This window comes from Mauremys reevesii, linkage group 3 (genome assembly GCF_016161935.1).
Source record: "Mauremys reevesii isolate NIE-2019 linkage group 3, ASM1616193v1, whole genome shotgun sequence".
Lineage (NCBI taxonomy): Eukaryota > Metazoa > Chordata > Testudines > Geoemydidae > Mauremys > Mauremys reevesii.
In genome coordinates, this window is record NC_052625.1 from 19,179,892 (window position 1) to 19,201,390 (window position 21,499).

Consider the following 21,499-nt stretch of genomic DNA (forward strand, 5'->3'; position numbering starts at 1 on the left):
CGTCTCTTTGTGCCACCTTGGCAGTACAAAAGGGCCTGGAAAATTGTTCTAAACAAACAGCTGAGAATTCCCCCACCAGCAGCACATCACCCTCACTTGGAAACTCCAGCAAGAGATCATGCCCGGTACCATGGAATTGATCTCCAGCTGGCGTAATGGCTTGTAGGGGTCTTCTATTGCAAATTGGTACAACTCAGTGTAGACCAAGGCTTCCCTGATTTATGCCAAGGACTGAGCTGGTCCTCAGCTACCCCAGGGGGTGAAAAGGAACCACATTTCCCTCTCCCCTCCCCATTTTGGGTCCTGCATCAAGTGAAGCTTGACGGGACTTAAAGGTCAGGACCTGTAAGTTATACTAGAGAGGATCATAAATCTCCATGAAAAAAGTGCAAATTCTCACAGATCTGTATCATTAACAGACGGATAACTGAGGCAAATAGTACTATAGTTCAGGCATTGTTTCACTTGCTAGTCCTAGTATGCAGCAGTTTGGGATGAATTTATGTTTTGGATATTGGTCTTTATGGTCTCTGGGGAAGGGATGCTTTTTAAAATATAGTACCTACTCCACCACCTTTATCTTCAGTTCTCTCTTTCCTGAACAGCACACATCCTTCAATACCTGTACTCTAACCATATGAAGGAATTTTCCCAGAGTTCAGATTGGCAGAGACCCCAGGGTGTTTCACCTTCCTCTGCAGCATGAAGCACAGGTCACTGACAGGTTTAAACTAATGTAAATGGTGAATTCTCTGTAACTTTAAGTCTTTAAACCACGATTTGAGGACTCCAGTAACTCAGCCAGAGGTTTGGGTCTATTACAGCAGTGGGTCTGCAATGTGCAGGAGGTCAGACTAGATCGGCGTTTCTGAAACTGGGCTCCGCTGACCCCTGAGGGTCCCGGAGGATACTCCAGGATGTTTGCGGGCCCCGCTGATCAACTCTTCCCCTCCCTCCACAACTCCCCCTCCCTCCCAGCACCTCCTGCTGAAGCCAAAAGCCTGGCGGTGCATCAGGCTTCCTACTTGCCTGGAATTGGGTGGCATGTCCCTGCGGCCCCTGGGTGGGGGCAGAGAGGGGTTTCTGCACACTGCCCCTGACCCAAGCACCAACTCCGGAGCTCCCATTGGCCAGGAACTGCAGCCAATGGGAGCTGCAGGGATGGTGCCTGTGGGCAAGGGAAGTGCATGGAGACCCTCCTGCCTAGGAACCACTGCCAGAGGGATGTGCCAGTTGCTTTTGGGAGCCATCCAAGGTAAGCGCCGGCTGGAGCCCACACCCCTCACCCCCTCCTGCACCCCAACCCCCTGCCCCAGCCCAGAGCTTGCACCCTGCACCCAAACTCCCACCCAGATCCTGCACCCCTCACCCCCTCCCACACCCCAACCCCCGCCTCAGTCCAGAGCTCACACTCCGCACCCAAATTCCCTCCCAGACCCCACACCCCTTACCCCAGCCCAGAGCTTGCACCCTGCATCCAAACTCCCTCCCAGAGCCTGCACCCCTCACCATCTCCCGCACCCCAATCCCCTGCCCCAGCCTGGTGAAAGTGAGTGAGGGTGGGAAAGAGCGAGCAGCAGAGGGAAGGGGGATGGATTGAGCGTGGGGCAGGGCACGGCCTCGGGGAAGGGAGTGGGACCAGGGCTGAAGGGGGGGCGCTTAGGGGTCCCTGAAAAATTTTAAATCAAAATGGGGGTCCTCGGATTGCCAAAGTTTGAGAACCGCTGGACTAGATGATTGTGATGGTCCCTTCTGGCCTTAAAGCCTGTGAGTCTACGGGTCTATAAGTTAGAATGGGAATACGTGCCTTCTGAAACATTCATTTTTGTGTCATTAGGCCAAAGGAGACACTTAAGCAGTAGCTTTTGGGGTGGCTTTATTGACACCTCTGCCGCCCTAGTGAAAGTGATCATCATTAAGAGCTTTAGAACATGGTGGTGATATGAAAAGAGTTAAAGTGTTGGAAATAAGGTAAAAATACACAGTAGGCCAAATTTACAAAAGGCAGAGGTCTACTTGTACTCACAAAAAATGCATACAGTTGCATAGGCACTTACCATAATTTCATAAGCAAAGGAGTAAAGTGACCAACCATTTGAATATGCAATTATAGTACATGGACATGCATATTTTTTATAAAGACCTGCACTACTTTTTTTTTTTTTAATTTGGCCTGTGGTCTTATGGAGCAGTGATGGAAAGAAACATTCTCTTGCTGGAGATTTTGGAGTGGTGAGCTGCACAATACTTTTGGTAATATGCCTGTTTAACACTAGTTTGTGGGGTATTACAAGAACCTATAAATAATATAACAACAATAATAATACTGAGCTCTTAGTCAGCACTTTTCATCAGTATATCTCAAAGCCTTTTCCAGAGGAAGTTGCAATCATTATCCCCATTTTAGAGATGGGGAAATTGAGGCACAAAGAGATTAAACTATTTGCCTAGGGTTACACAACAACGTAGACCAGGGTACAATATACTCTGTCAGCTTTCATTTTTCTCTTCCTCCCATCCCACTCGCGGAATTTAAACTTTTCCAGACACTCAGAAGTCATGCCTCCAAGAACTTCCTCATTTGCAGTACCCTCCTTTCAATTGGTACAGCAAAGGATCAGAATGATATTGTCTCTAAAATAGAGAAGGATGGAATGTGATGTGAAAAGAGAGACTGTCAAGAGGGAAAAGGTTAATACTGACTGAGTCTTTTCTTCATCAGTTCTGAAAGGGGAAAAAAATCCTCTATAATAAAAATGCAGGTCATTCATCCTCAAAGCCTTAAATGGAACCCCAGTTGCAGTCTTACAATTGATACATCAAAAAATAATAATAATAATAATACAAGTAAATACATGTCAGAATTCAATAGCTGATAGAGTTGGGATTCAATTAGGGATGGGAGAATCCAAAATGATTTCTCTGACCTTAGTTCATATGGCCTCAAGATTTGAAGAGATTCTCGAATGTTCATATTAAATGGGAACTCGTAATATTCTGACTTGCATTATAAAAGTAAAAAGAGTTGATTTTTCTCCCCCCCAAAGGCACTCCACTTTGCTTTTATTTAGCAAGACAGTTTTTTTGATCCTTTTCATACCGTGCTTTGTTATCAAATGACGAGTCATAAAAATTTCTGATTTAAAATAGACAGGTTTCCTTATTTGTTTTTTTTATTTGCATATTTTACAATGTACAACTCCGTCTCTCAGAGTGTGTGTTTGTGATCTACCCACCTTGACCTCTTTAATGAGTTGGGTGGACCATATTGTTCACGCATATGATTTTGCTGAAGTTAACATTTACACCGGGAATGCAGATTTGGTTCAATATTTTGCTATGATTGACTAACAGTAACACTTCAGGTAATTGCTAAGAATTTAAAAGTAAGGTAAATAAGATGTTCAAATCTGTATTACGTTCATTCCAGGCCATGGACTGAAGGATATGGAACATAGAAAGGAGATTGTAAATGCTTGAATGTTATTAAATTAGACTGTTAAAGCATTTAATTTTGATTTATTCCATGGCATATACTGGGAACCAAGTTGCACTCATTAAACACAGGTCAGAAGTGGACCTTGATGATTTTATACATATGTAAATGAATACTGAAAACAACTATTTTGTCTTCCCAAAATGGGAGTGGATTTATATGTTTATGTGGGCGTATAAATATACAATTTGTTTTCTTAAAGTCTGAGCATATATAATGATTCTGATTCTCCCCTCTGATAAACCATTTTTAAGGAAGTATAACTCCATTGACTTCCCTATCCCCTGGCAGCAACTTCCATATTCAGGTATATTCAAATGCACTGATAGTTCTGTTGAGCCTACACTTCAGTTTCACATTTTCTCCTGTTTATGTGAAACTGCTAAACTCATTTGTCATGAAGATATTTAATCAGATGATGCCACAGGCAAGGCAGTGCATGGCAAGTGCAGATTATAGGGAGTAACATGATTCATGCAGTGCCCAGATATAGAGTAAGTCTGCCTCTAATGCAGGCAGAACATAGGAACAAGGGAATTCCCATACTGGATCAGACCCCAGGTCCAGCTAGTCCAGTTCTCTATCCTGAGACTATGTCCAGGCAAGTAATGACTCTGAAAAAGACTTGGTAGTCAAGGTGGATAATCAGCTGAACATGAGCTCCAAGTCTGATGCTGTGGTCAAAAGGGATAATTCAGTTCTTGGATGTATAAAGAGGGGAATATTGAGTAGGATTAGGGAGGTTGTATTCCCTCTGTATTTGGCACTAGTGCAACCAGTACTGGAATACTATGTCCAGTTCTGCTGCCTACACTTCAAGAAGGATGTTGAAAAATTGGAGAGGGATCAGAGAAGAGCAATTAAAGGATTGGAAAATATGCCTTATAATGAAAGACTTAAGAAGCTCACTCTATACATTTTAGCAAAGAGAATGCTAAGAAGTTATTTGACCACAGTCTATAAGTACCTGTGTGAGGAGCAAAAATTTGATAACGGACCTTCAGTCTAGCAGACAAAGATCTAACAAGATCCAGTGACTGGAAGTTGAAGTTAGACAAATTCAGACTAGAAATAGGGTACACATTTTTTAACAATGGAGTGAGGTCTTGACTCTTCCACTCCACACCATGCTGGTGAGAGCAGCTGAGATGGCACAGAGGGGAAAACCATATATGCCTGGTGAAGTTCTGGCCCAGAATACTTGCTCCTAGAGGCAGGGGGAACCAAGGAGACTCTTGGTCATAATTTGGTCCCTGGTCTGCTTCTGCACGCTGCTCCTTATGGAGGGCGAGTGGTAGCTCACAATCTAATGTCACATGAGAAAAGAGAGAAATCAGTACCACATGCATAAAATCTCTACATTTATTTAAGCAAATTTTGCTGTCTTGGGGCTTAATTCATTTTGAACTGCTACATTTTAAGACATTATGTTGCAATGAGCTAAATATAAGCTGACAGTTGAACATAGCTTTGGGCAGTCTTCTTTCTGTACGTACCCATGGCCAGTAATTTATCTACATCATTTCTTTCATCAATTTGCTAACTGTTAACTATATAAATCCTGTTTTAACATTTTTAAACGGTTTTAAAAAATAGACAAAATTTAAAGAATTTCATTATAAATATGCCTCCAGATGCAGTTTAGAATAATTGTGATGTTCTAATCCCATATAAGCCTTTTTTTCTTTGATGCATAGATCAATACACTTTGTTAGAAAAGGAAACATCTAAAGCTAAAGTCTACATTAAATGGCTGCAGAAAACTATGTAGCAATTGCTTTGCATAAATTCCCTGTTTTCAGATTCACCAAGTTAACCTCCAGCATAATTTTGCATTAATTTGGTTTTAACACTGGATATTGTACTCAAGAGGAGTGAATGGGGAAAAACAAACAAGCTGGCTATTATATATGAAAATTAAAGTTAATTTCTTAATAAGATGCATATGATGCTCATTATAAAATAAATGCTTCACTATCAAAAAATGGATACTTTTTGGATGCTTGTTAAAAATTAAAAATATCCAAAATCTAATATTTATTTTCAAAATTATAGAACTTAAAAAATAAAATTAAAACCACACTGAATAAGTGTTTCAATCAGTAGTCTTTTAAGCCTTATGGTAAGGTTCATTGGATGTAAATCTAAGAAAATATTTTCAACTTAACTGTCTTCATTGAGACTACTTGTGGGTGTAAAGGAAACAGGATTTGACTCACAGATAGCTCTCGTGTGAGATAGTGAGATAAATATGTAAGTATGGAGAACATAGCAAGAAAGTCTGAAAATCACCAAAATTCATTCATTAGAGCCCTGGATTTTGCACCATTAAAGTCAATGAGAGCTTTGCCACTGACTTTAATGAGCATAGAATCAAATCCCTTGGTGAATGAAATTGTCTGTGGAATGGGACACCTCCTTTATTGAAAGTCAGATTGGAATAATATGCAACATTCCCTCCCTGACTTTTCCTAGGCTCATGTGAACCAAAGACAGAAGCTGGAACACCAGTTTAGTTAAATCTGTCAGACAGTGAGTTCTTGGTAATACAAGCACATTCAGAGGCTCTGTAATTAAAACAGCAAAAATGACCCTTGATTCTATTTCTTTATTTGGATCAGTTTGTGTCAATCTTCATATAATCTATTTACAAAAGAAAAACTATATTATTTACCCTTGAAAGCTTTCCCCACTATTCTGCCATTGATCATCTTTAGATAACAATTGCATTTCTCTGGTCTACACAATCATGTTCAGAGAAAGAAAGCATCCACGTACCAAAATAGTCTCTGTGTAGCACACTTCAAAACATTCTGTCTTATTACAATACATCCGTTAATTTAAAATCCAGAAATCTGATGAAGATGGTTACCAAAGCAATAACTTCCATCGTTCAGATTTTTCTTTTGAAAATTACTTAAAATTGCCATTTTCTAGAAATAAATATTTAAATGTGTCTGTCACTGTATGAAGTATTAAAAATGTAATATACTTAATTACCTGATTAATATCTGTGTGTATGAAGTGTGGAAACACTACCAGTGTGTGCGACAGATCGCCGACCTCCAGAATGGTAAAATTAAAAACACGCTACTTTTCGTAGAATCATAGGGTTAGAAGGGACCACAAGAGTCATCAAGTCTAGCCCCCTGCCAAGATGCAGGATTTGTTGTGTCTAAACCATCCAAGACCAATGGCTACCCAGCCTCCTTTCGAAAACCTCCAGTGAAGGAGCTTCCATGATCTCCCGAGGCGTCTGTTCCATTGTCCTACTGTTCTTACAGTTAGGAAGTTTTTCCTGAGATTTAATCTAAATCTGCTATGCTGTAGTTTGAACCCATTGCTTCTTGTCCTGCCCTATGTGGAAAGAAAGAACAACTTTTCTCCATCTTTTTTTATGGCAGCCTTTCAAGCGTTTGAAAACCACTGTTGTGTCAGCCCTCAATCTCCTCTTTTCCAGACTAAACGAATCCAGTTACTGAAGCCTTTGCTTGTATGGCTTGCACTCCATCTCTTTGATCATCTTTGTTGCTTGCCTCTGGACCCTCTCCTGTCATCCATGAGTTTGCAAATATTCCTGCCAATGGATCTGAGATTTCTTCAGCTAATTCCTTTATTACCCTCAGGTGAATAGTATCAGGCCTCACTGATTTGAATTAATCCAAATTGGTCAGAACAACTCTGATGTGTTCTTTATTTATCCCGATCTGCATCCTTTCCCTTTCATTGTCTATGGTAACTTCATTTAGTCATCCAGTCACATGTTATTTTTTTGTGAGAAGACTGATGCAAAGTAGGCATTGAGCAGTTCTGCCTTCCTATCATCTTCCGTTACCAGCTCACCTTCTCCATTGAGCAGCAGACCCACACTGTCCTTGATCTTTCTTTTTAGTCAGATATGTTTGAAGAACCCCTTCTTGTTGTCTCTAACATTCCCTGCCAGCTGTAACTCATTCTTTGCCTTGACGTTCCTGAATTTGTCCCTATACACTTGTGCTGTTCTCATGTATAATTCCTTGGTGACATGCCCCTCCTTCCATTTTCTGTATTTATCTCTTTTGGTTTTAGATTGCTAAAAATGTGCATCCACATTGGCCTCCTGTGGCTCTTCTTATCTTTCCTTTGTACTGGAATAGCCTACTATTTCACTTCACTGGAGATTCCTTTTCCAGTTGTGCGACCTGTCATGGAGCACATGCCAACACGTTTTTCAGTAATTTCAAAGTTTTTATCAATACCTCTAATAAAAATAAGAAGTTGGGCGGTGTCTTTTAAATCGGTGCTTTCATCCATAACTAGGGCGTAAAAGCAGAATTCACTGACTCTCTACTTTAACTGATCACTTAGATTGGTAGAAATGCAGCTGTTCTTCTCTGTACAGTCATGCGTGATAGACTGACATTCTCAAATATTCCCCTCTTTTCTGGACATAACTCAGATACGGCAATAAACATACACTTTTTTAAAAACTTGCCTTCTGTGAAGCATTTCCCAGCAGCAGCAATTTCCTTAGAAATTTGAAAGTTTACTTTAGTAACCGTATCGTTCTCAATGCTCACTTTCTTGAAAATTTGCTGTTCTCGACTAAGTTTTTCGCTAAACTGGCTGCTTTAATTATTTTTTCATTTGGGTTCAATTTGGTTTAGTTTCAAAGTGCCGCCGAAGGTTGTATTCTTTCGGAACGGCTAACGTTTCACAACACACAAGGCACAATATTTTGTCTTTGGAAACAGTACATAAGTATTTATTCATCCGTTCAGTATTGAAAACTCTGTGCTCTGATTCTATTTTTCTCTTTTTCTTTTCACTCATGGTAACCATTATGAAGCTCAAGATTTTGTTGAATAAATTCACCCACAAGGGAAACACTCACAGTCACACACAAAGAGAAGAGATATCTCATGATGCGTGGCACACTAGCAAGGGACTGATGGTGTGTGGAAGCCTGTAGAGGGGGAAAGAAACGGTGCGCATAGGGTGACCAGATCACAGCAGTAAAATAGGACTCGCCCCTCCCCGCTCAGCCCCACCATCACACCCCTCTTCAACCCCCCAGGGGTCACTATATTACTGCACACAGCAGTACCAAAAATTAAAATACTGAAAATGGATGCCTCTTTCCAGCGACCGACTTGCTGCTCACCTCCCCCCCGCAGTATAAAGCCTCACCACCACTGCCTGCCCGCCCGCCCACTTGGTTCATCATCCCCCCATGAAATAAGGGGAGGGGAAAAGGGGGACAGTTTGAAGGGATTTTCTGGGGCTATGAACTAAGCAGGGGAGGGGAAAGGGGGGCAGTGTGAAGGGATTGGATGTACCTGTCCAACACACAAACACAGGGGCCGCAGGGAGCCCGGGGGGGGGGGCAGTGTGATAGGGGCCAGGGAGGGGGACGGTCCCTGGACCAGGGAAGGGAGCAGCAATTGGGGGAAGGGCAGATGCAACACACACACACACACCTACCTACCTACCTCTTCTGGGGATTTCCTGGCTGCCCACAGACAGTTCAACCGCCCCCACCCCCATCACTATGGAGGTCACCCTGGGAGCAACCAGTGCAGTAGCCACCCTGCCCTGCCTCCAACTGAAGGGGGAGGGTTGGGGGCGGGTCTCGGCCCAGTCCTCCCCCTGCCCAAGCTGCAGCTCGAGCCCAGGCTGGGTGCCCCTCCCCTCACTCGGCACTTACCAGCTCTGCCTCGTGCCCAGCGCTTCCCGCCTCAGCAGGTGGGAACACCCTTAACTTATCTCACAAGCTTTGGGGGAACAGGGCCCAGTGAACCAGATAGAGAACCCAACTGAGGGTAACACATCCCTAGGGCCGGGAGCAGGAGAGATGTCAGTAACTGTGGACGCCATTCCCAATGTTAGCTGTCAGGGATTTGCAGCCACGCCCTCTCTAGAGAGCATAAGGAAATGTACACTAGAAGGGACTCCAGGAAGGGAGTGGGGCTGGAATTTTTTTTGAAGAGGATGGGAAGCTGTATAAAGAGGCCCCTGTGGGGAAATAACAGAGGCCCTGGGCAGCCGTATACGCAGTTGGTTGTATCCAGCCAGCACCGTGGGGAATTGATGCTATTACCACATGATAGTCCTTTTGCTGGTCACTTGGGGGTACAGAAGACGTATGACAGGCTAAAGAGGAATTTTTACTGGCCAGGAATACAGAATGACGTGAGAGACTATTGCAGGTCTTGTGCAGTGTGTCAGGAGAGGAAACAACCCGGTGGACCCCAGAAATCTCCCCTACATCCCTTGTCTGTGATACAGGAGGCATTCCTGAGGGTAGCAACGAACACTGTAGGCCCCATGTGGCGTCCCACTCAGAGAGGTGGTGGATTTTGCCAATAGGTAGGCTGAGGCAGCCGCTCTGTCTAATATAGAAGCTGAGAATGTGGCAAGAGCCCTTCTCACTACATTCAGCAGAGTGGGTTTCCCTAGCAAAATTTTGTCTGATCGGGGGGCAAATTTCATGTAGCAAATATTCAATGAGCTATGGAAGATGTGTGGCATGAAACAACTTAAGACTGCCCCCTATTGCCCCCAGGCCAGTGGTTTGGTGGAAAGGTTCGATGGAACCCTAAAATCCATGCTGGGAATGTATGCCAAGAAAAGGGGCCAAAATTGGGATGAGTTGTTGCCCTTTCTGTTGTATGCTTACAGGAAGGTATCCCAAGAGTCCACAGGGTTTTCTCCATTTGACCTTTTATATGGGGAAAAGTAAGGGGACCCCTCAATCTCATTAAAGATTCATGGGAAGGATGCAATGAGGTGAGGGACGATCCAGTAACTGAGTATGTTCAAAGGTTCAGGAAGGCGTTAAAGGACATGATGGAAGTTGTCCAAACCAACCTCCAAGACAGGCCAAACAAAAGGCGTTGTATGACAAAAATACTTGTAAATGCACTTTTGACATAGGAGATTTGGTGATGGTACTCAGTCCCGCGAAAAAGTTCAGAATGCAAAACTCTTGGGATGGGGCCTTCGAGGTGGTGGAAATGACAAATGTGGACACGTATCAAGTTAAGAACCCCCATGATGATATTGTCCACCAGCTGGTACACGTAAATCAGCTCAAAGCCTATCACAGCAGGGAGCCTGTAGTAAACAGGATCTGTTCTGTAGAAGGGGAAACTGAGGCACACCCACTCATTGATTTGATGACTCAGTACCAAGGTGGTTCAGCTCTGGAAAGCATTGAAATCTGTGGAGAATTAACACCAGTTGAAAGGGGGGACGGTGTTAACAGTGCTGCAAGGATACAGTGGGGTGTTTTCCAATAAGCCAGGAAGAACACACTTGCTATCCCATAAAATCCTCACCAAATGGACACTACCTCCCCCTACCAGGCCTTACAGGGCCACTGGCAAGGTGCAAGAGCAAATTCATGTGGAGATACACAACATGTTGGACCTGGGAGTAATTAAGGAATCTTAACAGCTCTTGGACATCCCCTGAGGTTTTGGATGGCACTGTAAACTTTTGTGTGGACTATAGAAAACGTAATGCTGCTACTGTAACAGACACATACCCTATGCCGAGAATTGATGATATGATGGATATACCAAGCCAAGGCTTTCGCTTTAACTAGAGGTTACTGGCAGATTCCCTGCTTAGTAAGAAATAACAAGCATAGTTGTAGAAATCAGGATCAGCTAAAGAAAGATTAATGAAAAGGGCTGAATTTACTGTGGGCTTGTCTATGTGCGGGGGGAGGGGGGGCGGAGCTGCAGTATCTGCTGCGTAGTAGGTACTCTGCACTGACCTCCCAGGCACTCTTACAGTGCATTAGCTTAATATGCTTTGGAAGTGTACTAAGCTAAACTGCACTGTAAGAGTGCCCATGCGGGGAGTTAGTGCGGAGTAGCTAGTCCACTTTAAATTCACATTCTAGCTTATTGAGCACTAACTTCTCCATATAGACAAGCCCTGCAATTCAGGTCACATGCCCACACAAGGGAGTAAGAACTCCCCTTTATAGCCCTGCATGAGCTACCCAGACCTTTGGTCTAGTCATGTGGGAGTAAGCAGATGGTGAATGCACCATGGAGAAGGTAGGTGGGGATTGGGAGGAACCTTGGCTCCATCCCCACTACTCCCTGGCCAGCAAAGCTGAGCCAGTGTGAGGGGACATCATAATTCATAGTCTAGGCTATCCATAAGTTTTTACCCCCCAGGACAAAAAAGAAGCAGGAGAGGACCCTGAAACAAGTAATTGGGCAATTGAAACCAGGGTTTGACCTGTGTGCTTGTAGGCTGGTTTTTGGTGTCCAGGCTGTGAGCCACAGCAGGATAGCATTTAAGGCACCCAGAATCACAGGGCAGGCAGTGATACAACCCCTCACTGGTCTAGGTTGAACCTCAAAGGGTCCCAATCACTCCTTGCTCTGGGCTGGGCCTAGTCACAGGGTAGCCCACAATGAGTATCCCTGTGCATTAACAATTATAATTTGACCAACTCTGTAGGTTCTTACAGACTGTGAACAAGTTGCATCTTAATCTTCTTTTTGATAAGGTCAATAGTTGCTGCTTCTTCAATGTCTCAACTTTGTAGCTCTTCCCAAGTCCCATCTAATTTTCAAATTCCTTCTTAATGTGTGGAGGTCAAAACTTGACACAGTATTCCTGGGATGGTCTCATCAATGCCATATGTAGTACTACCAACTCGTGAATCTGACTTCATATTCTCATTTATACACCTAAGGACCCAACTATATTATGTCAACAGAGTTACCTTTATCAAACACATTTGCAAGTTTGTCAAAGAGTAATATCAAAGATTCTCAAGAAAACCTTTTTGCCTAGAAGCCATGTTGATTGGCCTTCATTATTCTTCTGTCCTTTACTGACAAAGTCCTGTATCACCCATTCCATTATTTTGCCTGGTCTAACCAGCCTGTAAGTATCTGGAATCATCTTGTTTACCCTTTTAAAACATATTGGAACAATATTTGATTTCTTTTAGCCCTCTGGAATTTCCCCAATTTTCCAAGATTTATTAAAAGTTTTGATAAGAATCTCTTGACATCAGTGTTCTGTTCTCTTGATAGGCTCTTTCAGAAGGCACTAAACTCCCACCATGTTCCATGCACATAAGGGTTGCAGAATATTTTAGTTAAGAACTGACATGGACTGGAGAGCAGAATTTTTCTCTTTATGTTGCAGTCAACCTCATTTGGTTTGGCCTGTTATCAGAAAAGTGTTCAACGAACTGTTTCCCCCAGAATAAATATTTATGAGCAGACTAAATTCCTTGGAGGAGCTCAGTTCAGACTTGGGCTTTATTTTTCTGATGTCCCATATGTATCCAAAAGTTACGTCTCATCTCTCATTCTGATATCTTCAAATTAAAGTGGTAGCTCTTTTTCCATTTTCCTTAATAACACTTACGTGCTAAGAAACCTCAGCTTTGTGCTGTTTATCATATTTAGTGATGACAGAAGATATTATCTGCACAGCATCTTGACACAGCTGGCTGTGCCTTCCATAAATATTTTAACAGGTTTTTTGGAAAAAGAATTTATAGTGATTCCATGGTGTGCTTCTTACACTGCTATTTACACCTGTTGTAATATATATACAACATGTGTGAGGGATAAAGAGTTCATTGAGCTGGAAGAAGTTGAGAGGAAAACCAATATTTCTTCAGTGTGTGATATAATAAATACACTCAAGTTTGTTTCCTTCATAAGGAACAGACGCAATGCACATTATACTGTGAGCTTCTTCAGTATAATTTTTTTTGGCACAGATTGTTAGAGCTGGTGGAGTCCCATCTGTGCACACTTGATTGTTACTGTTATGTGTTGTTCAACATTATTGCCAAAGTTTAGACCTCAGCACGGCACTGTCACTGACAAATAGCTTTTACTGTATTCAGGCTTCGGGAAATTACTGGCATTTATCTTCACCTTCAAATCACTGGCCATGAAATCTTCTACAGTGGCTGGAAAATATATGTTGCTTTCAATGAGCTTGATTATGACTTGACTTACCCGAAGTGCAGGGGTGTCAGGGCAAAGGATTCCCCATTACATCCCTATGTGAGCTACCTGGACCGGAGATGTTAGGGTTCATGTATATGTGGGCACAATAAGTGTGTTGCTACCCCTATCCAGCTGGTGGGTAGGAAAGGGTGGGGAGGTGGCAAAATGCAAAAAACAGCTGAGTGAAGCCAGCCCTGAAGGTGATTTGCTGATGCCATGGACTAGCAATAAAACTACAACACCCCCCCCCCATCCTCCCCAGGAGCAAGGGAGTGGCACTGGGGGAATTGAAACTCTCAAAGGCATTAATTACTTATTAATTACTTCCTGTGCTGCTCTTGAGAGAGCCCAGCTATGCACTGCCCCCTACAGGGAGCTTGTGGCAAAGCCACAATCTAGCCTTAGGTTACAGAGTTGGATTGTTGCTGCTCTTGTTTGATTTCAGCCCCAGCCCTGCAGGGTGCTGATGTAGAGCTGCCAGGTGTCCGGTTTTCAACCAAAATGCCTGGTTGAAAAGAGACTCTCGCAGCTCCGGTCGGCACTGCTGACGGGGACGTTAAACGTCCGATTGGCTGCTGAAGGGCTAAGGCAGCTCCGTGCCCAGCTCCGCGTGGATCCTGGGAAGCGGCAGAAAGTCTGGCTTCTAAGCGGAGGGGCGGCCAGGAGGTCTCTGCACACTACCCCCACCCGCAGGCGCTGCCCCAAGTGCCAGCTCCACAGCTCCCATTGGCTGGGAATCTGCAGCTGATGTGAATCCGGCTAGGAGCTGGAGGAACATGCTGCCACTTCTCGGGAGCCATGCAGACTTCCTCCGTCCCTGGGAAATGCTGGGGCAGCACTGGTGTGGCTGCTAAGGGGCCGCCTCAGGTCAGCACTTCCCAGAGCCCCTGCAAACTTCACCAACCAGAGCTGTCCGGAGCCTGCACCCCAAAGGCCCTCCACACCCCAGACTTCTGCCTCAGCCCAGAGCCCCCTCCTGCACCCCAAACCCCTCATCCCTGGCCCCACCACAGAGCCTGCACTCCCACCCCAGAGCCCTCATCCCCTCCTGCACTCCAACCTCCTACCCCAATCCAGAGCCCCCTCCTGCACCCCAAACCCCTCATCCCTGGCCCCACCGCAGAGCCTGCACTCCCACCCCAGAGCCCTCATCCCCTCCTGCACTCCAACCTCCTACCCCAATCCAGAGCCCCCTCCTGTACCCTGAACCCCTCATTTCTGGCCCCACGCCCAGAGTCTATATTCCCTCCCACACTCCAACCCCCAGCCCATACCCTGCTCCTGCACCCCTAACCCCCTCTTATATCCCCAGCCCCAAGCACCCCCCTGGTCCTCCAAGCAACTGCCCCAGCTAGGTGGCCCTGCTCCCCACAAGTGGCCAGCGGCAGTTTGGGGAGGAGGAGCCAGGTGGAGATGCTCTGAATTTGCAGCTCCCTTCCCCAGTAGTCCCTCCCTGGGAGCCTCCACTTCAGCCCCTCTGAGCTCTCGAGGGTATGTCTAGACTGCAATTAAATGCCCTGCTGCCCTGGCTTACAGGACTGGGGCTGTAACATTACTGTGTAGACATCTGAGCTCTCCGAGTCCCTCCCCCCTGGGGGTCTCAGTGCTTGGGGGTCAGCTAGCCCAAACACAGCCCCGGTCAGCAAACAAGTGGCAGACAGCTTTAATTGCTGGGTAGATCACACCCAGCCACACTCCTCCACCCACAGCAGCTGCTAGCCTAGGTGGCCGTGCAGGCCAGTCCCGCCCTGCAGGTGGTGCATGTAGGTTAGTGTGGTTTTGGGGTGTCTCTGTCAGTGCATCCAGGGGCGGTGCACTGGGGCTGGGTCGGCCTCAGCCACTGGGGTGGCCACTGCAACCCACCCAGTCAGCGGGGCACATCAGGAGCCACGCCAGCAGCCAGACATCGCTGTGTGCTGGTGGGAGCCCACCAGAGTCTGCAAAAAGTAAGTGGATCGTATGGTCTGATGGTGCCAACACCCCAGGCAGCACAAAAGAGGCCTGGCAACAGGGAATGCAGAGCTTCACTAGGACTGATGTTCCTGAAACAGAAGAGCTAGTCCCTGGCTATGGTGATCTCCCTCACACCCATATACAGACCCTTTATGTTTCAAAAAAAGGGCAACTTAGAAATTATAGAAGAAAGTTTATTTTTAAGGGCACCTCCCCAGTGTTTTGTGACACTCACTCATATACAAATACCATTGTATTACAGTGTACAATGCTTTGCATGATTATTGATGTGTAATGTGGAACATTGGGCACTGAACCAAGGACAAGTGTGTGACATTCTAACATATTTCCTCTCAACCTGCTTTGGGACAAATCTGGAACCCAGTACAGGTGAAAACCCTTGAAGAACACCAGAAAATCTCTTGGCTAGCAGGATGGTAAAATAGGGAGGGGTCAGTGTTTGCAGTATGAATTATATTTTATGTAACTTCACCTTCTTAACATTAAAGATCTATAATGAAGTCATACAATAACAGCAATGCAATATTAAGGTTATAGATTTAAACATGTGTCAGGAAATGTTAACATTAACACTCTCATAACATTAATTTATCCACATTGCAAATATTGTCTATTAAAACATACATTTAAACAATTTAACTAGTCATTAAACATTGCACCAGCGTAACTTTCCCCCCTGCTATATAGTCCATTGTCAAGTAGGGAAGGAGTCAGTCAGTGGCTGCAGCACTACTGGATCCCCTACCAGGACAGTTGGGTGAAGGCAAGAAAAATCAAGCTCCTGCAATGGTCTCTTTAGTCTCGCTCATTGCGAGTGAGTGGGACTCTTTTGGAGGGCAATTAATTTTACAATAGTGTTTAAAATCTCTCCCTGGTGAGGTGAAGGGTGTTTGAATCACACATGCCATCTCCCACATTCACACTGTGGCAAATCCTGGTGCCTGCTTGGACCTTGCAGTAAAAATGAGTGAATGAGTGAGGGTGGGGGACTAGAATGAGCGGGGGATGGTGCCTCAGGAAGGGGTGGAGCAGGGCAAGGATGTTCCGTTTTCTGTCATTAGAAAGTTGGTGACCCTATGCTGATGAGGGCTTCCTACAAGGTGTCGAGAGTGCTTCCTACAAATGAGTGAAGGGCTTGAAATCTCTTGACAATCATACCATAAAAAATTCTTTGGCAGTTAATAGATGCAAAGTTAAAGGACTCATTTCTCACAAATACAGAAGAACTCCTAACGCCATGTGAAGCACTTTCTCTGTAGAGCATGTCCATCTTATATACAGTATCATATTCTGAAGTCAATGAGAGCCACAGGGCTTGGTGCCTCTGAGAAGCAGGTTACTTTTAATTATGAGACTAAATACAGAGTTAGGCACCTAAATTCTGGCACTCAGGTTTAGAAATTTGGGCCTTAAATCTTTGCTAATGACCACTTGTTGCTGTGAAAATTAGCGTGTTTTGATATTAAAAACAAGATTATGGGTTTATAAAAATCATGTTTGTGACTTTTCTTAAAGCTCCCCAGGGATATTTTCTTAAGAGTAAAGACATTAATCCAAGCATCTTGGCCAAACACGCATTTGAGTAATTAGATTGATCAGAGAGACCAGAAGCCTCCATGAGGTTCACCTCACAGAGATTCTGGCAACTGAGTTTGGTGGCAGAATGTAGGTGAGACTAGAGGTGTGTCAGGTAGGAGTCAGATGGGCAAGAGTGAAGGAGAACGCAGTAGGAGAGCTAGTAAAAAATTATGTATAATTTTGGTGGGAATTTTTAAAAAAAATTAGATTTTTTATTTCCCACAAAAGAAATGTCACCTTTTCCATGAAAATCAACTCCCCCAAAATTTTCAGGTTTTCAAAAATATCTGGTAATTTTTTTCTGTGTTCGAAAACCAAAACCTGATTTTCTTTTTGTCCACAACAGAGTCAAAAGCTGAACATTTTTCCATAAACATTTTTTAATGAAAAACTGGAAAATTTCAATCAAAATGAATATTTTCTGAGAAAACTTTCATCTTGGTCAAAAAGCCATTTTTTTTGTTCAAAAAAAGATTTTTACCAAAAAAAAAAAAGCAACCATTCCTATGCAGTAGTTACTGGTGTTGCCGAAATATTCTCTTAGGGCTTGGCATGTCTACAGAGGGAATTGTCCTGTAACAGATATTCCTAATTGACTATTCCTGATTAAATCCTTTTCTGGAAGTTCTAAATCCACTTTGGAGTGGATTAAGCTAATTTGGAATTAAGGCACTCTTATTCTAGAATAAAAGCATCCACATTAAGTGTTGTTAATCAGGAATAGTTGTTCCACTTTAAATTTACACCCTATCTTAATCTGAATTAATGTCTCCATGTAGACAAATCCTTTCACTGAGAAAAATAATTCCCTCCACTGCAGGAATTTTGGGTGAAATTCTTTGGCCTGTGTTATACTGGAGATCAGACTAGACAATCATATTGGTCCTGTCTGGTCTTAAATCTCTATGAATCCAGTCCAAGCAGGAAATCACCAAGATACAGACATGGGCTTTGACAGTTGACATGCAGTGGAAGGAACAAACTTTGATGTTTTCCGGGGAGGATCAATAACATTTAATGTAGGGCATAAAGGAAAGAGAGGATAATGTTAATGTTGCCACTCTGGAATACGGGGAAGATAGTGGTTTAGGGTCTGCTTGTGCTGCTGTAGTGAAATTATTGAGGCAGCAAAGCCAGCATCCTGATGTATTTCCTTCTACCTTTGGAACTACTTTCTTGCGCTGGTGCTCTTATTCAGAGACAACACACATACCACAAGATTTCCACCATTCTTAGCATTGTCCTTGTTCTAACACATTTTAGGACCTTTGCTCTTGGCTGTTGTTAGAAGCTTGTTTTAACCCTATATCCAATATTGTATTCTGGGCACAAATAGCAGTCTGCCTGAATGTGGCATTTCCCATTCTGATTATTTCATCCACATTCTCATGTTACAAGTGATGCCTTCCTGCATCAAAAACCACATGCCGTTACTTCGGCATTATTCAGTGTTTTGCTCATTCTCAGTACCGTGGAATTCAGCAGAGTCCTTTGCTTCAATTTCCTCTGCGTGCGGGGCATGAAAGTGTCACCTATGAAACCAAGCATTTCTGAATAGCCATCTGCATGACTGTCAGAAAAATCAGTTTCTCAAGGAACCATCTAGTTTGATCCAAAAGTCACAATGCTCTGATGGCATTTATACAAGAGGGTTGTGAATTGTGTTACAAACTCACCTTCAGCTTAATCTCTCATGCGGAATAAGAACAATCCAGCTGTTAGTAGTTCTTGCAAGATATGTTGCTGCAGACTGGTGTTATCCTTTCAGGGAGTTTATTGTAGGCTTCTTTGCTGAAGTGACACATCTAGTTAGTGAGTAAGTATTGGCATCCATGAAAGTTACCACTGCTGGTGTAGTGAAGGATACTGCTCTGCATAGGAATGTGCTACTTACGGTGTACTGAGCATACTCAGTTCATCTGAGCCTGCTCAGTACATCTGCTGAAGCCACTGCCCTTCACTTCATCTCATTTGCTGCCAGACATTCCACAAAGGCGGGCCATTATTCCACTAAGTAAACTTACCTTACCAACAATTCAAAGTAGCTATTGTAGACATCCCTTCACTACATGTTGTGCAGTGCTGGGTTGGGTTTGTTTGCAATTATCATCACCAATTACATTTATATATTTTTTTCAATCGTGTGGTTTTATCATTCTTGTTAGCAACAGAGTCCTTTTATAAAATGTGTAGTTTGCCTCCAGGGATAAGAGGGTAGCTTCTCAGCTGGTGCTAATTGCTGCAGCTACATTAATTTCAATGGAGCTTTGATTTACACCAGCTGATGAGCTCTCCCAAAGTATCGGAGACTTAATTTTGTCCCCCTTCTGTTATGTGAAACAATTTAAACTCATTTAATTTTGTAAAAGCAGCAAAGAGTCTTGTGGCACCTTATAGACTAACAGACGTTTTGGAGCATGAGCTTTCGTGGATGAATACCCACTTCGTCGGATGCATGTCTGACGAAGTGGGTATTCACCCACGAAAGCTCATGCTCCAAAACGTCTGTTAGTCTATAAGGTGCCACAAGACTCTTTGCTGCTTTTACAGATCCAGACTAACACGGCTACCCCGCTGATACTCATTTAATTTTGTCTCAGATAAAGTATGTTCTGGCTGAGCCTAGTGTTAATTCTCTGCTCCCTTAAATTTACCTTTATAATAGGTTCCTATCTCTAAAATGCCTCCTTGAGAACATTACAAAATTTGCTTCACTACATAGCCAGGTGATAGCAAAATCACTATAGAATCTTCTTGCTTGCAAGGAACTATAGAGCATTAGAAAAACTAGTCCATCCCTTATGCGTCATGGTTCATTGATCTGTATACAAAATAAAACTCAGTTTCAATTTTCTAAGCGAGCCTGAAGCAAAGTCATTCCATTGCCCCTAAAATTTCCATTGCTGGGGTTTGGCCATAGACTGCTAATGTATCCTCTGTAGCTCCTGTTGGATATCTGGCAATGTGCACAGTGTATGATTTTTTTTGTACTACACCAGTGCCACCAAGATTGGGGCCTCATTGTACTAGGCACTGTAAAAACACATAATAAGAGAAGTCCCTGCCCCAAGACAAAGGGTGGGAGACAGGAAGTATTATCTCAATTTTATAGGTGGGGAGCTGAGGCATGGATGGATTAGGTGACTTGCCCAAGGTCACACCGAAGTCTGCAGCAGAGTGTGGAATTGATTGTAGAACTCTTCATAAGTCTCAGGCCAGTGCCTTGATCACCAGACCCTGGGGTAAACAGTGCCCCCCAGGCATCAGGAATATGATCTGATGCACCTGGTTTATTTACAGGGCACATAAATATACTGTGTGATTTAAGGAGAATGCAGTTAGTCTCTCTCTGTCTCATGTACACCGTGCTGAAGGCATGCGGTAGTTGTGCAGTTTATAAGTGAATGGGCTGGCTTCCCCTTTCATTATGCGTAAGTCAGGAGTCACTCCATTGTGTGTAAAACTAGTGTAAATGGGAGACCTCTAGTTCTTAACCTAGGACATTGTTACAGCATACTCTTGCTGTAGTGCTATAGCCCTGGGATGTTGGCTAGAAGACATTTTTTGAGACTAGTTATGTATCAGCACTAACTAATGCACTTGTATAGTCACTCAGGGCTGTCCTTGGGGGGTGTGGGGCCCGGGACAAATCAGCCCTCGCCAGCTTGGGGGCCCCACTCTGCATCAGCGGCTGGGCTGGCGAGACGGATCCGGCCTGGTGGTGGGCCGCCCACTGCTACCGCGGGGCTGTTGTTGGCCATAGCACCACGGCAGCTCGGGGCTCCAGTCAGGGCCGGGGACTCGCTGCACCGAAACGCGGGCGGCCAAGCTGGGAGCTGTCTCTGCTAACTGCCAGCAAGATGTCGGGCCCTGCAGAAATGACAGATTCGTCTTCCGGGACTGACCGTGCCGGCCAATCTCACTGGCCCGCGGGGCCCCCCAAAGTGTGGGGCCCAGAGTGGTCACTCCGATATGCCCTACCCAAGGGGTGGCTCTGTAGTCCCTGTTGCCTTTGGGCCACATTGTCCTTGGCCCTTTTGTTGTGCCTGGGAGGATGAAAATATTCAAAGAACTTATGCTCTTCTCCCATAGCACATACTGTACAAGGTCCAGAAACACTGCACAATCCCTCTCTGAGCTCCTCTGGCACCAGTGCTATTCTGCTCAGCCCTAAATAAAAGGCAGCCCCTCACAGGCCCAGTTGAGTCATTTAAGAGCAATAACACTTATTGCTGGGCCAATTGTCTGCTGATTACATTTACTGGACTCCACTGGGAATGCATCTGCTGTAAGTCTGCCTACAGTTTGTCCTGCTGTTTTTGTGATAGTGTGTTGCAATTTAGACTACCTCAGCGGCGAGTGAGTAAAGTTCAAAGCAATCTAATGCACAATGAAAAGTGTTCATGAAGTGAAGTAGTATGAGCTCGGCAGTGGCTTTGCCACAAGCCCCAGGTGATAAATAGTGCTG

General features: G+C 44.2%; 1 protein-coding gene across 2 annotated transcripts in view; it reads left to right on the plus strand.

Moving 5' to 3' along the window:
- Positions 1 to 621: 621 nt before the first annotated feature.
- Positions 622 to 21,499, plus strand: part of BFSP1 (beaded filament structural protein 1) — a 74,430-nt gene continuing 53,552 nt past the window's right edge. The window contains exon 1 of one of the 2 annotated variants that reach the window (XM_039531403.1): positions 622 to 713. In XM_039531403.1, coding sequence (XP_039387337.1) covers positions 703 to 713 — 11 coding nt within the window. In that variant the 5' untranslated portion in view covers positions 622 to 702. Of the gene's footprint in view, positions 714 to 15,269; positions 15,426 to 21,499 lie in introns of those variants that run through there. The other variant, XM_039531405.1, reaches the window with a different exon arrangement.